At 38.8% G+C, this 12,688-nt stretch overlaps 1 protein-coding gene across 1 annotated transcript in view; it reads right to left on the bottom strand.

Annotated features, from left to right (window-relative positions):
- The window catches only part of tusc3 (tumor suppressor candidate 3), an 86,262-nt gene that overhangs the window by 24,379 nt on the left and 49,195 nt on the right, over positions 1–12,688 (bottom strand). Inside the window, exons 5-6 of the mRNA XM_061732324.1 lie at positions 9,478–9,618; positions 7,683–7,772 (exon numbers count right to left, since the gene is read on the bottom strand). Of these exons, the coding sequence (XP_061588308.1) occupies positions 7,683–7,772; positions 9,478–9,618 (231 nt within the window). The remainder of the gene's footprint in view (positions 1–7,682; positions 7,773–9,477; positions 9,619–12,688) is intronic.

Here is a 12,688-nt window from a genome sequence, read left to right as displayed (position 1 = left end):
AGACCTGATAGTACCTTATGTTCCTAATGTAGATTTGGAGGACGGTTCTTCTGCTATCAGGAACCGTTACTATGGAACCAACTTCCAGTTTGGGTTAAGGAGGCTGACACCACCTCCACCTTTAAAACCAAACTTAAAACATTTCTGTTTAGTAAAGCCTATAGTTAGTGTAAACTTTGGTGTGTTAGGGCCAGTAGTCATAGCTGCAGCTACAGGACAAGACTAAAGCAGCTGGTCTTAAATGTACAGTAGCTTTGTAGATATGCTGCTATAGACCTATGCTGCAGAGGGACACCAACATGATCCACTGAGCTGTGCCCATCACCCCTTTTGCTCCCCTTTCTTTAGCTCAATCCAGTTATTAATTAGAGATATCTCTTAAGCATAATTGTGCTCCATTATATTTGTAGTTTGTCGTGCTGGTCTGCCCCTCTTTTTCTCTTCTGTACATGCTTAGAGGGCAGAGGTTCCAGAGCTGCATGCCGACCTGCAGTCCCCCCTCTGACCATCCCAGTGCTTACATGTCTACAACGGTTTATATATTCATCTCTGTAGTGCACTAACTAACCATGTATCATTCATATGTACATAGAACTCTTAGTTCTCCTGCTCACGGATAGTTAATACTAATATATCTAGTCTTTTGTACCTTTTGTACCTTTGACAATATATATGTGCCCCTCCTCTCTGTTTCACATTCAGAGTGTAAACCTGAATCTAAACCCGTCTGTTCTTTTCTATTCCTGCTCTGCCCATTTGGCCTTTGGCAGGAGGGTCCCCCCTTATGATCCTGGTCCTGATCTAGGTTTCTTCCATCCTAAAGGGGAGTTTTTACCTGCCATTATTTATGTTTATGTAATAATTGCTCGGGGGTCATGTTCTGGGTCTCTGGAAAGCACCTGGAGACAACTTCTGTTGTAATAGACTCTATATAAATAAAATTGAAATATCTTATCAAGTCATACTAAAGCAAACCAAATATGCAGCAAACCGAACACCTCATATGAATGAAGAATCACCTAGTTATTTGACTTTTTACATTGGTTGGGGATGAGAGCTTAAACAGTGCTAACATAGCACATCTAGTCATCTTGTTTTTCAAAAGGCAAAAAAGCAGATCTGTCAGGTGTCTGCCACACCAGTTAGGAGCCATTGTAAACATACCAACCTGGATACACAAGAATATGTATCATTTACTGAATTTCTCACGTTTTTTTTCCAATAAACCATAGAATAGTTCCACTTAAAGAAACTGCTTGCAATTATGTTCCCTAGATTGCATAGCTAAATGTAGACACAGTCATGAGATTAAAAAAGTAGATAAAGATTAATATTTAAATAGCGTTTCAGTTACCGTACAACCACCCCTTTGAGGGTTACACATTACTGATTTAGACCAGGATGAAATCAAGTTTGACAACACTGCCTTAGAAAGGCATGAATGTTTTGACAGAGACATACAGCAGTACTCAAGCAGTTCACAAGGAATATACTGAATAAAAAAGGAGCAAACAAAAAAAGATTAAATGTAAATATACAATTTAAACTGAACAACAGTGATGGAGACCTGTCTAATGGATTCAAAGAGATTCTCTACATAATTGGCCTACTACAATTGTCATATACATATTTTCTATGGAAAACATGCTCAAGGCTAAAATATACCGCAAAGCCTCTTCAGCCATATATCTGTATTCATTTCTAGGATGTGTGATTTTGTGCTCACCTTTGACTTTGAATAAGCATGGCTGTAAGAAGGAACATGTAACTAAGAAAAATGCTGAGTGTCTACTGTATAAGCAAATACTGACCTCAATCAAAATCTTGTTTCATTCATAATTTATTTCATGAGCATTAAACACTTTTGGCCATAAGATCTAGCCCAACACACAGTCATTGAAATGCATACTTTTTTATTTAAAAAACAAAATGGGAACAGACAGTTCTTACTGTCCATTTCCTTTGGTATTTGTGTAGACAACTTGTACTATGGTGACCTCAGTTTTTCATGTCTGCATTATGGGTGAGTTTGTGCATGTTGTGATAAATGCATGTATGGTTTTAGAAATGATCCACATTTTTTGGCGGTCAAAATGTATATATTGATTTATTAAATAATAGCTGTGTCTGTCTCTCATTTTGTGACTGCCGAAAATAAAAATGAGGAAGCAAGGCTTTCTTGACTGCACATTTGAGTTTCATATGCTACTTTATGCCATTTGTCACTTGACAAATCCTTTCAATATAGTCAGCTTGTCTTTGGTCGCACATCATTTTAAATGTATTAGAGTGTCTTGGGAGACTATGGGATTAGGAAATGAGGTGCAACAAAAAGATGGGAAGAACAGGAAGGATAAGGATCTTTTCAATATCATCACCGAGCTAAAACCATTTAACATCAGAGGATAGAGAGAGCCTGAGTGAAAGGCTCTGACCCAGCCACCTCATAACTATTTGGGCTGAGTGGCTCCAAAATAGTATCTGATCCAGGATATTTAGGAAAACAGGAGAAGGAAATAATGCCACATATGTCGCTGTACATTATCTTAACTACTATATAATTACTGCTATTAAAATGATCAACATGGGGCTTAGAAGAGTGGTTTGTAGAGTTTTTACTAGAAATGTATTGTTTATTAAGGTTTCATAACAGGTTTACATATTAAGCTTTACATGATAGAGAAGTATTCCTCTGTTCTGATGCTTGAGCCTCAAGCATCAAAATAGTTAAGAGTTAGAAGTTTTGCACCTTATAATCAATGTGTTTGTATTACTCAGTGCAGCTTCTCCATCTCCCTTCTCAGAGTGTGACAGGAGTGTGAAACTTTCAGAGATCAGCTCAGGACTATGTAGTTGACAAACTAGTAGACTATAAAGATGCCCACTTATCCCTTTAACCCACAAAATATTTATACAAGGATAAAATTGAAGTGTCGTGTAAATTAGTGATAATATTTGCGACACCCCTCCCTTCATGTACATGTTCGTGTTGTCTCTGCCAAAACGCTGCCCTTGGTGGCTCCCATACTGCCCATACTCACATCTGACCCTATGGCTAAAATGTATTAAACTTGAAAGGTAATAGCACTTTTACGTATTGCCCTTCTGCCTGATGAGTTCTTTTATATACCCTTTCTCTGCGCTGGAGAGTTGCATCCGTCAGTTAGGCAATTGCCCTGTCTGTATCCCCAATGCTGTAGCCACAGAAATTGAACACAGAGCACAGCGTCTGGCTTCAATCAATTTGTCGTGTGGCAGAGAAACTTTCAACACTCAAAGATCTCCTTCTCCTGCTGATCAGTTTAAATCATGGCAGACTCTTCTTACTGGTCCCACAGACGGATCACGCTGTGATCAGCACTGAGCAACCTTGATTGCTCAGAGGCAAACAATCAAACAAAGGACCGGAGTACCCCAGAGTTGTTATAATGCTCACTTAAGCATCCTGGGACTAAATAAATAAGAAAAAATAAGCTCCCTCATTGTTTCCTCTGTTTTTTGATCCTCTCCATCTATACTAGCAATAAAGATAACTTGCAACATCCACTGAAACCAATCAAGATTTTGAGTGGACCCACCAACAACCTTAATAGTGGCGTCACATTTTGGCCTCTTCAAAGATGGCTGCAGCCTTGTGGCAAAAATGTGAAATATAACAGTCTTCCAGCTGAACTCATTGAGTTTCAGGTTTATCTGTATAACCATATCACACCCAACATTAAAAGCAGGTGAAAAATAGGGGGGTTTTAAGCACAGAGCGGGTGGAAGAAATGAAAATTGAACATTTTCATGGAGGTCCGTCTTGGTGCTTTCGCTTCATGAAACGGCACCAGCGCAGCAGCAGCGCCCGGCAGATTACATGGAAAAGATGGAGAGCTTCCACTCATTCTGCAGCCGACACATCACCGACAAACACACCCAGCCCAGACACATCACCAACATGGACGGGGTGCCGCTTTTCAATATCATCGGGGACCCGCGCGGGGGAGATCCACACAACGGGGTATGAAAAGTCGTCATTTATTGTTGTACTTGCCTGCCACGCTGATGGACAGAAACTGCCGCCTATGGTGATTTTTAAAAGAAAAACTAAAAGACGTTTCCTAAAGACGTTTCCAGCTGGAGTCATTATAAAGGCGAATTAAAGGGCTGGATGGATGAAGGGATGATCGAGTGGCTGAGGCAGGTCTATGTGCGGTGACCCGTGTTTTTTTTTCACACATCATGCGTGGGCTAACGTGTCTGCTGGGACTGTTGTTCGGGCTTTTGCAAAAGCCAGCATTTCCGAGGGGCCGCACGGCACGGAAAGTGACTCTGACAGCGAGGAAATTTGGACTGGCGCAGCTGAATTAGCAGAGCTCTTTAATGCAGAAACAGAGGATGAGGACTTTGAAGGGTTTGATTAATGTAAAAACTGAAATAAAATCAAATCAAACTAAGTTTTGCCCCCGCTCTATTTTTAAATAAGCACACTTGTGTGCGTGTTCTGCAGTGGGTGTGTGTGTTTTGCGGCGCGCGTGTGTGTTTTGCAGCGCGCGTGTGTGTGCAGCTCCGTGTCTGTAGACTGCGCCATTTGGGTCGGTGCGCCGTATGTGTGTTTTAAATCCAAAAATGACACACAAAAATGAGGTTGCGCCTTTTCACACGGTGCGCCGAATGGTCGTGAAAATATGGTAGCCATTACAGTGGAAACGGTTTCTCTCAACACATGGTTTAGATATTCTTGTTGGATGTGAAATAAGGGACAGCAAAGACTATTTGGTTCCCAAATTCAACATCGTGTAGCAAGGAGCCATGCAGTAACTATGCACGCACGCACGCACGCACGCACGCACGCACGCACGCACGCATGCACGCGAAATTACCTAAACAAGCATTTTTAGGCTATCGTCAAAATCTGTGAAAGGTTTTGCCGATGTTTTATATTCAGGGTACATTTATTTTTTTAAATGAAATTCTGAAGCACCAACTTTTGTTTGATTGACATCGCCCACAAAAAAAGGTATCTTGCAAATGAGCTCCAAGTGTAGCCTGTTGGCTATAATGGACTATTTCCACATTCAATCTGTGGACTGTTGTCTCCCAGGCAGACTCCAACTTTCATATGAATTAATGTGTATTGGCCTTTTGACCTCCTCATACATTTCTATTCTGAGTTGTTGCTCACGTGTTGAAAAATAGGGGGCATGTGTCCATTTCTGAATTAGTAAATCTGTTACTGACCTCATGGTCTACTAAGACAGCGGTGAACCTGCGCGTACCAGGATTAGTAACACCCAGCTTGACATACAGGTGCGGATATATTAAACCGCTTTTTTGAGACATCCTGGATTTCTTGACTCTACCTTCGTACAACAGCCCTCGTGGTACAGGGAGTTACACCACAAAACATGAAGCAGGTACAAACTCTATAAGAAGGCTGCAATCTAAAGTGGGGTGTGAATACAGAGTTTAGTAAAATAAGGGTCTACTTTACAAAGAAATATTACAATAAATTTTATATTTGTTATAATCCTCATTTGTCAAAACCTTTTGGATTGGTTTTAGACTTTGTCTTTGTCTCCGATAGTTTTACTATGGGTCTGGGTTGTTGTTAAATGATTCTGCCTTATTTTAAAATTCTAGACGTGCTGCACTTACCTGGCATTAATGTGTTTCAGCATGCTCAGCAATAAATCTTCAATGACCTCATCACCTCAACACTTAAATAATATGCCCATGGCTATTGTTTCTTAAAAGTTGTGAATTAATTTCTGTCTACATCTAAAATACTGTTTAAACACCTCCCTAAGTCAAGGTTTTAATCCAATCAGTGTGTTCAGTTCATGCAAATGCAAGAAGAGAGAAACAGGAGGACAGACAGACAAGGATGTTTAAAATGAGCTGACCACACACTTCTTTTTTTTGTTACTGTATAATGTCAGGACAAATACAGATTTAAAAAGGGTGAGTGAGAATAGAGGGCACATGTAAGAGAAAAGAAATGAGCACAGTCTGTCACGGTTTGGTTATTTTGTTCCTGTTTTGACTTCCCTGGTTCCCATCTACCCTGATTGTCTGCACGTGTGTCTTGTCAACCCTTCTGTGTATATCTGGTCTTGTCTTTCCCTTGCTCCCGGCTGGTCCGTACTGTTTCATCCCTCCATGTTTCCGGTCTGGTTTTGTGGAATTTGGATTTCTTGCAATCCTGCTCAGCAGCGCTTTGTTTAAGTTAATAAAACAAGTTTTTTGGAACTCCTGCCTCCTGGTCTCCTGCATCTAGGTCCTATCATCCGCATTTGTGACACAGTCATGAAGAGTGTCACCACTGGCAAAATACAAAGAAGTGCAAAGCACAAGAGGAAGTCATTTTGTATACAAATGAGAGCTTATAATTAGATAGATAGTGAAGTACTCATGGATGTATGAATATTAACCAGACTAATAGGACAATATTAAACTATAAGGCACCTCTCATCCAGAAAATTCTAGTTAGAATTGAAGAATAAGAGGGGAAAAAACAGGGTTTGGAGTAAATTGTGTGTGTGTGTGTGTGTGTGTGTGTGTGTGTGTGTGTAGGGGTTGGGGGGTACTCTGAGCAACCACCGGCAGCTTTGATTAGTTAGAGTTATGGAGAGTTTAACTGAGTTTCGGAGAACAATTTCTGAGATATTTCCGCCACGCTTGTTTTTGGTTGTGTGTTTACAATTTCTTCTGCTTTCCTTATCTCTCACGGTGGAGTTATGCTTGGATACGTTTACACAAACACATGCACGCGCTCACAGGTGAGACACTCCCACAGGCAAAGTGCAAGTGAAAATATGCGTCAACCACCTGAAACAGAGTAAAAATGTCTTTAAAAAAAAAAAAAAACATTTTTTGAACTGCCATTGAGAGAAACATTGACACCAATATTCCTTTAAGACGTGTTGAACATTTAAACGCACAGCCTGATACGAACGTGTACCTTTACCCACGACAACCTCGGAGCTGCTGTCAGTCTAAGACCTCATCAGTCATAGTGGAAGGGATTTTATTTGTGCAAATGTGCATTGAAGGCTCTCACCAAAAACACTGCTCTACATACCTAACCATATATTTTTAAGAACGATTTCCCATTTCTCACCCCACTTTCTCATGTTTTGTTCAAACTACAAGTTTTTTTTCCCCCAGTAATCAACACATTTTTATTTTAATTTCACACATGAGTGAATAACTTAAATGATAACCAGCAAAGTTATGCGTGCGTGTTTGCTTACATATTCTTGATAAGTAGCTTTGTCTAAGAAAATGGAAAGAAAGAAAAAAAGCCCACTCCTAACTGCTTGTGTGCTCCAAGAAAACTCGTGTCTGCCAGCTGACATCAGCACAGCGACTGCTCACTGCAGTCCAGTATCACACACACACACACGCACTCCCCACAGTGACCTGTTAGCAACTGGTAAATGGTACAGAGCAAATTTTCCTTGAGGGGAAACACATGTCCGATAAGTGATCTAATACAGCTTCACTACACTGTAAAAAGAAATATCAGTTTTATTAAAACAAAGTGGAACATAGGAGAGAAAGAAATTAATTAAGGGAAAAGGGAGGATATGAAGAGACAGAGGCATTGAAGAAAGAACAGGAGCACCTATAAAAAAAAATAAACAGATGGGCTATACATTAATAACCAAAGATAGGGGAAAAGAAGCAATTCCTACCACTTGTCCATTCTGAGGGTTTTTGTGGGCGTAAGGAGGTCCTCTGATGTGATTCCACATCTGACCGGATGTCATTGCAAAAACCACACACTGTTAAAGACAAGGACAGGGACAAACAAAGACAAAAATACCACAAGTGTGAAAAAGATCTCTTCGATTCAAGGGCTGCTTCGCTCTCACGTACCCAGTCAAGGTTATATTTTGAGATGGCATACATTTTCCTAATTGTTCAAAATGTTCTACACAGAGCTACAGATGTGGACAACTCACAGAAACTCCAATATTCCTTATTAAAATAACTTAAATTAAAAGTAACTGTTCCATGTGTACCTGTACATTTAAGAATACGTTATAGAAAACTACTAAATGTACGAAAAGATTTGTATACATTTATTCATTTATTCTATAAAAAGGTATTCCAAAATAGCGTGGACAGGTTTGCTGGTACCCTGGATCGCATCCATCCATCCATTTATCCTGGTTGGGCTTGTCACAGGTGTAGCACCTCAGCAGTGACAGACAGGTGTTCCCAGGACAATCAAGAGATATAATCTTTGCAGCTTGTTGTGGGTCTGTTTTCAGTGGATTCCTCCGAGCTGGTCACATCCTCAGGGAGGGATCCTAAACAGGTTTCCTAACTGAACTTCTCACTGTATCTTCAAGAGTGCAACCACCAAGGAAACTCATTTCAGCAACTTATAACGATAATCTTTTCTGTAGGTCACTATCCACAATCCATAACAATTGGTGAGGGTAAGAGATGCCTTACTTTTTGGCTAGGACTGATACATAATCCACATTACTGCAAACGCTGCACTGATCCATCTGCCAATTTCCTGCTCCATTCTACCCCGACTCAAGCACAAGACCCCAGGATACCTGAGCCCCCCCACTTAAAACGCTGCTTCATGTTCAACCTTGGACAAGGAATTCCGCTATTTTCTGACTGATAATCATAGCATTAGATTAAGAGTTGCTGATTTTTATCCCTTCCACCTCACGCTTGGCTGCAAACTGCTGCAATGATAGCTGGCAATTGCGGCTTCATGATGCAAGCATTGTCAGCAAAAAGCAGAGATGAATCCCGTGGCCATCAAAGTAGACTAATTCCACTCCTTGGCTCTTCAAAGAAGCTATATCCATAAGTTATGGACAGAACTATTGATAGACAGCAAACCTAACAAAATCCAACCCCCGCCCTAAAAAATCCGATTTACTGCCAATAATGCAGAGGAAGGTCACACTTCATTTTTATAAAAACTGAATGGCCCATACCAGCAACGTAATGCCTCATATTTCTGGAATACCTTGATGGAAAGAATCAAATGCCTTGCTCAAAAATAAAGTGGATGTGGACTGGCTGTAGGGCTGAAACAAACCCTACTCATTCCTCCTGAATCTACGTTGCATCCACCGACTGCAGTCTCTTCTATACCTGATGAGGACTGATGGGAACCCCCATCCTCGTCTCCCAGTCCACAGGGACTGTGCCAATTGTCCATGCCATGACAATAGACATATCAACCAAGACAGCGCTACATGTCAACCAAGATAGCCCTTACATTTCCCAAACCATATTCATTTGTTCTTTAAAACATTAAGTTCAATCAAAAATAAAAAGCAAAGTGTGATTTGTGTTATACATGGAATAAATACTTGATGGATGCCACTAACCTTGATCAGGTTAGTGATCAATTTTTGTGGCTGCTTTGTTCATGGAAGGGTACCAGCAAATTTGCCCGTAAAAGTGCTCTTGTAATGGGTGTCTCTCCATGCATGTGTTTGTGTATTATACCAAGGCAGCCATGGCCCAGCCCGTCTTGTTATATATGAATTCCAAGTTGTTTCTCCTCAAATAAAGCAGTCCTCCAACCAGGGACACTAAAAGTGCCAAAGCAATAGTTCCTGAATAATTAGGAGGTCGGAAAACACGGATCTGAGGGGGGATGAAAAGAAAGACACATAAATACAAGTGAATACATTACCTAACTTGTTTGACATACTGCAACAGTAACACTATATGGCAGACTAGATGAGAAATGTGTTACATACACATATATATATACATATATATATATATATATATATATACATACATATATATATATATATATATACACACATATACATATACATATATATATATATATATATATATATATATATATATATATATATATATATATATATATATATATTAGGGCTGTCAGTTTAGCGCGTTAATTAGATTAATTAATTACACGGCTAATTAACGCGTTATGAAAATTAACGTAATTAATTATGAGTAGCAAAATGCGCAAGCATTTTAAATTTGGCCCATTGAGTGACCCGTAGGCCACTTGGCAGTGGCTGGTCACTTCCCACCTGCTGCTAGTCAAACAAACAAAGCAGGGTAACAGACGTGGATGCGACTCAGGGGGGCGAGGTGAGCAAATCTTTGCTAGGGCCTTTGAACGGCAAGTTGATGTATAAAAAGACAGAAGATGGGACTATCAACAAGAACGCTAAACATGTCCGGACAAGTTCCACTGAAAACGTTACAGCTACTAGTACTTGAATCGCTGTATTGAGTCAGCTTTAGTTTTAGTTTTGAATTGAGAGTCTGCTTAAGTGCCTATTTGAGACTCAGCCTTATTTTATGAATTTTATTTAACTGTATTTGCATTGCATTTTTGAATAATGCACCTGGCCTAATTGGTTTTCTGATGTGCTTGAGCTTTTTCTTTTGAATTTCATTTATGAAACACACTTCACCAATAAAAATGTGGATTTCAAATCTTGCTCCAAGCCTGTGTATTTAATTGATTAGTCATGCACCGCAAATTTGTAATGTCCTAGAATTCGAATTCTTTATTTGGGGACCTTTAGCAGATATGAGATTAAAATGTGATTAATTAGAGATTTTGTTTCCATTTATTCATTTAAGGGTGCGTCAGCCTGTTTTAGTTGACAAATGTAATCCTACAGAAAAATGGATAAGCAATGCACAATAAGTGGAGAGATGTTTTGCCAACACCGATATTTCTTCATTGCTGATCCTTATAACCAGTTTATTCATTATGCCTAAGATCAAATACCCTAGACTTTACAAAAAAAATAAACAGGATGATGTGATTAACCATTTACATTTTTTGGAATACTGCAAAAGGATGTAGTCAGTTTGGCTGCATACTATACGCAGGTTTCTTGCTGTTAAAAATAGATAAATAACTAATGAAAGAAATAAACAATCAAACAAACTTCTAATAGAATCCCATTAAATCTTAAATGGCTGTAGTTCAGGTTTTTATGTGAATATAATTATCTCAGTTTGTGCCTGAATATGTTTGAGAGAGCATAAAATCAATGAAAGGTTGAAATGTTTCAAAAAGACATTTGTCATCTGCAGAGTTAAAGGCATCAATAAAGGCTGGTTACTATAACCAGCGTTTAAAATAAAAATAAAAAGAGCATTTAGCCCAAACTGAGCCCCATACTCCGCTGAGCCTACATGCTAGCTTATGAGATAAATCTCTGTGCTGCTTTTTTTAAAATTAATAAAACAGCTATAAATCAGTCAGATCACTAATTATTTTCTTTTTTTATAGAATCATCGTCAGACATTGCCTGAGAATATTTACCACGCAGGCACATCTACAGACAACCCTGGGATGCTTAAAAATTATCCCTGGTTCTGTTTGATTCATTTAATTGTAAAATGTATTAAATCTGTGTTTATTAATGTTAAGCAAAACTACAAACTTGGAAAGTTCACGTTGATATACATATATTTGCGGCCTCCGTCAGTCGTTTATCGACTATGGATGCTTGCCAGTGAACAACTCATCTTTCTCTCATCTACACAGTCTATCTTAAACCTTTAAAGCTTGACATGAAATAACACAAAAAAATTATATATATATATATATTTTTTTTTTAAATTGCAGTCTTAATTAATTGAAACAAAAAAAACATTTCCAAATCCCCCCCCCCCCCAAAAAAAAAAAAAAAAAAATATATATATATAATGAACTGATGTCCCTGAAAACTACATGTAGCACTTCATGAGATACCAAATGTTTTTTTCCCGAAAGGCAAGATTTCAATCACATACCCTTCAACAGGATGACAACTCAATGGTTATACTATCTGCAAGTACAGAGCTGCCAGGTTCATTAGCAAAAACAAAATTGGAGATGGTCAAAGAGTTTAGGGAAAGCGATCAGGTACAATCAGCAACAGACACACAATGCTCCATGAGACAGTCAGTGAGACCTTGAAACATGGCAAAAATCCAGCCTTAATGGATTACTATTTGGGAACTACACTACTATAGTGGTTCTGTAGTACAATGAAATACCTTTTAAAAGAGCTTGATGTAAAATGGGTGGTGTTTTTTCTTTAAGGCTTTATAAATGCAAGATAACGCTCAACAATTATTGGGTCTCTTTAGCTCCAAGTAGACTGATCTTCATCCTTGTGTGAAAATAAAGTATAACAACCACAGGGTTTATATTACTCGTAGCAGTAAATTCAATAGTGAATCGGTTTGGCCATGAGAACTAATGGGAAGAAGAGATGTTTTAGTGGGTAATGTGAGAATCCTTTAGCATGCAAGATTTTCCTGATCAAACAAGAAGTCGACAAATAACTCAGGTGCACTGTGCTGTACTTATGTCCAACCTTCTGTGTTTTATTAATTATTGAGCAAACACAGCCTATCATTTATATGTAAATTATTCACAAGATTGTGTACAATGCTCCTATATATTTGTTTTAGATCTGATTTGTCATGACTATTCAAAACAAAGTTAAGCTAGGTACATACACATATATATTGCATTTCATTTAGCAGTTTATGAAATGTATTGATGTGTGGCCTTAATGTTTTAAGTTATATTTTCCCCTTATATCCTTGTAAAACTGTATTAATGTCCAGATACCTTGAACATTTGAGCCTTATAGTCATACCCAACCAGTTTTATTTCCCAGAATGGGTAAAAGTTGGGGCCAAAAGGCTGCGCTAA

Source organism: Cololabis saira, chromosome 1 (assembly GCF_033807715.1).
Source record: "Cololabis saira isolate AMF1-May2022 chromosome 1, fColSai1.1, whole genome shotgun sequence".
In the NCBI taxonomy this organism is placed as follows: Eukaryota; Metazoa; Chordata; class Actinopteri; order Beloniformes; family Belonidae; genus Cololabis; species Cololabis saira.
Note: the sequence above shows the minus strand (reverse complement) of the source record. Positions and strands in the feature narration are given on the sequence as shown.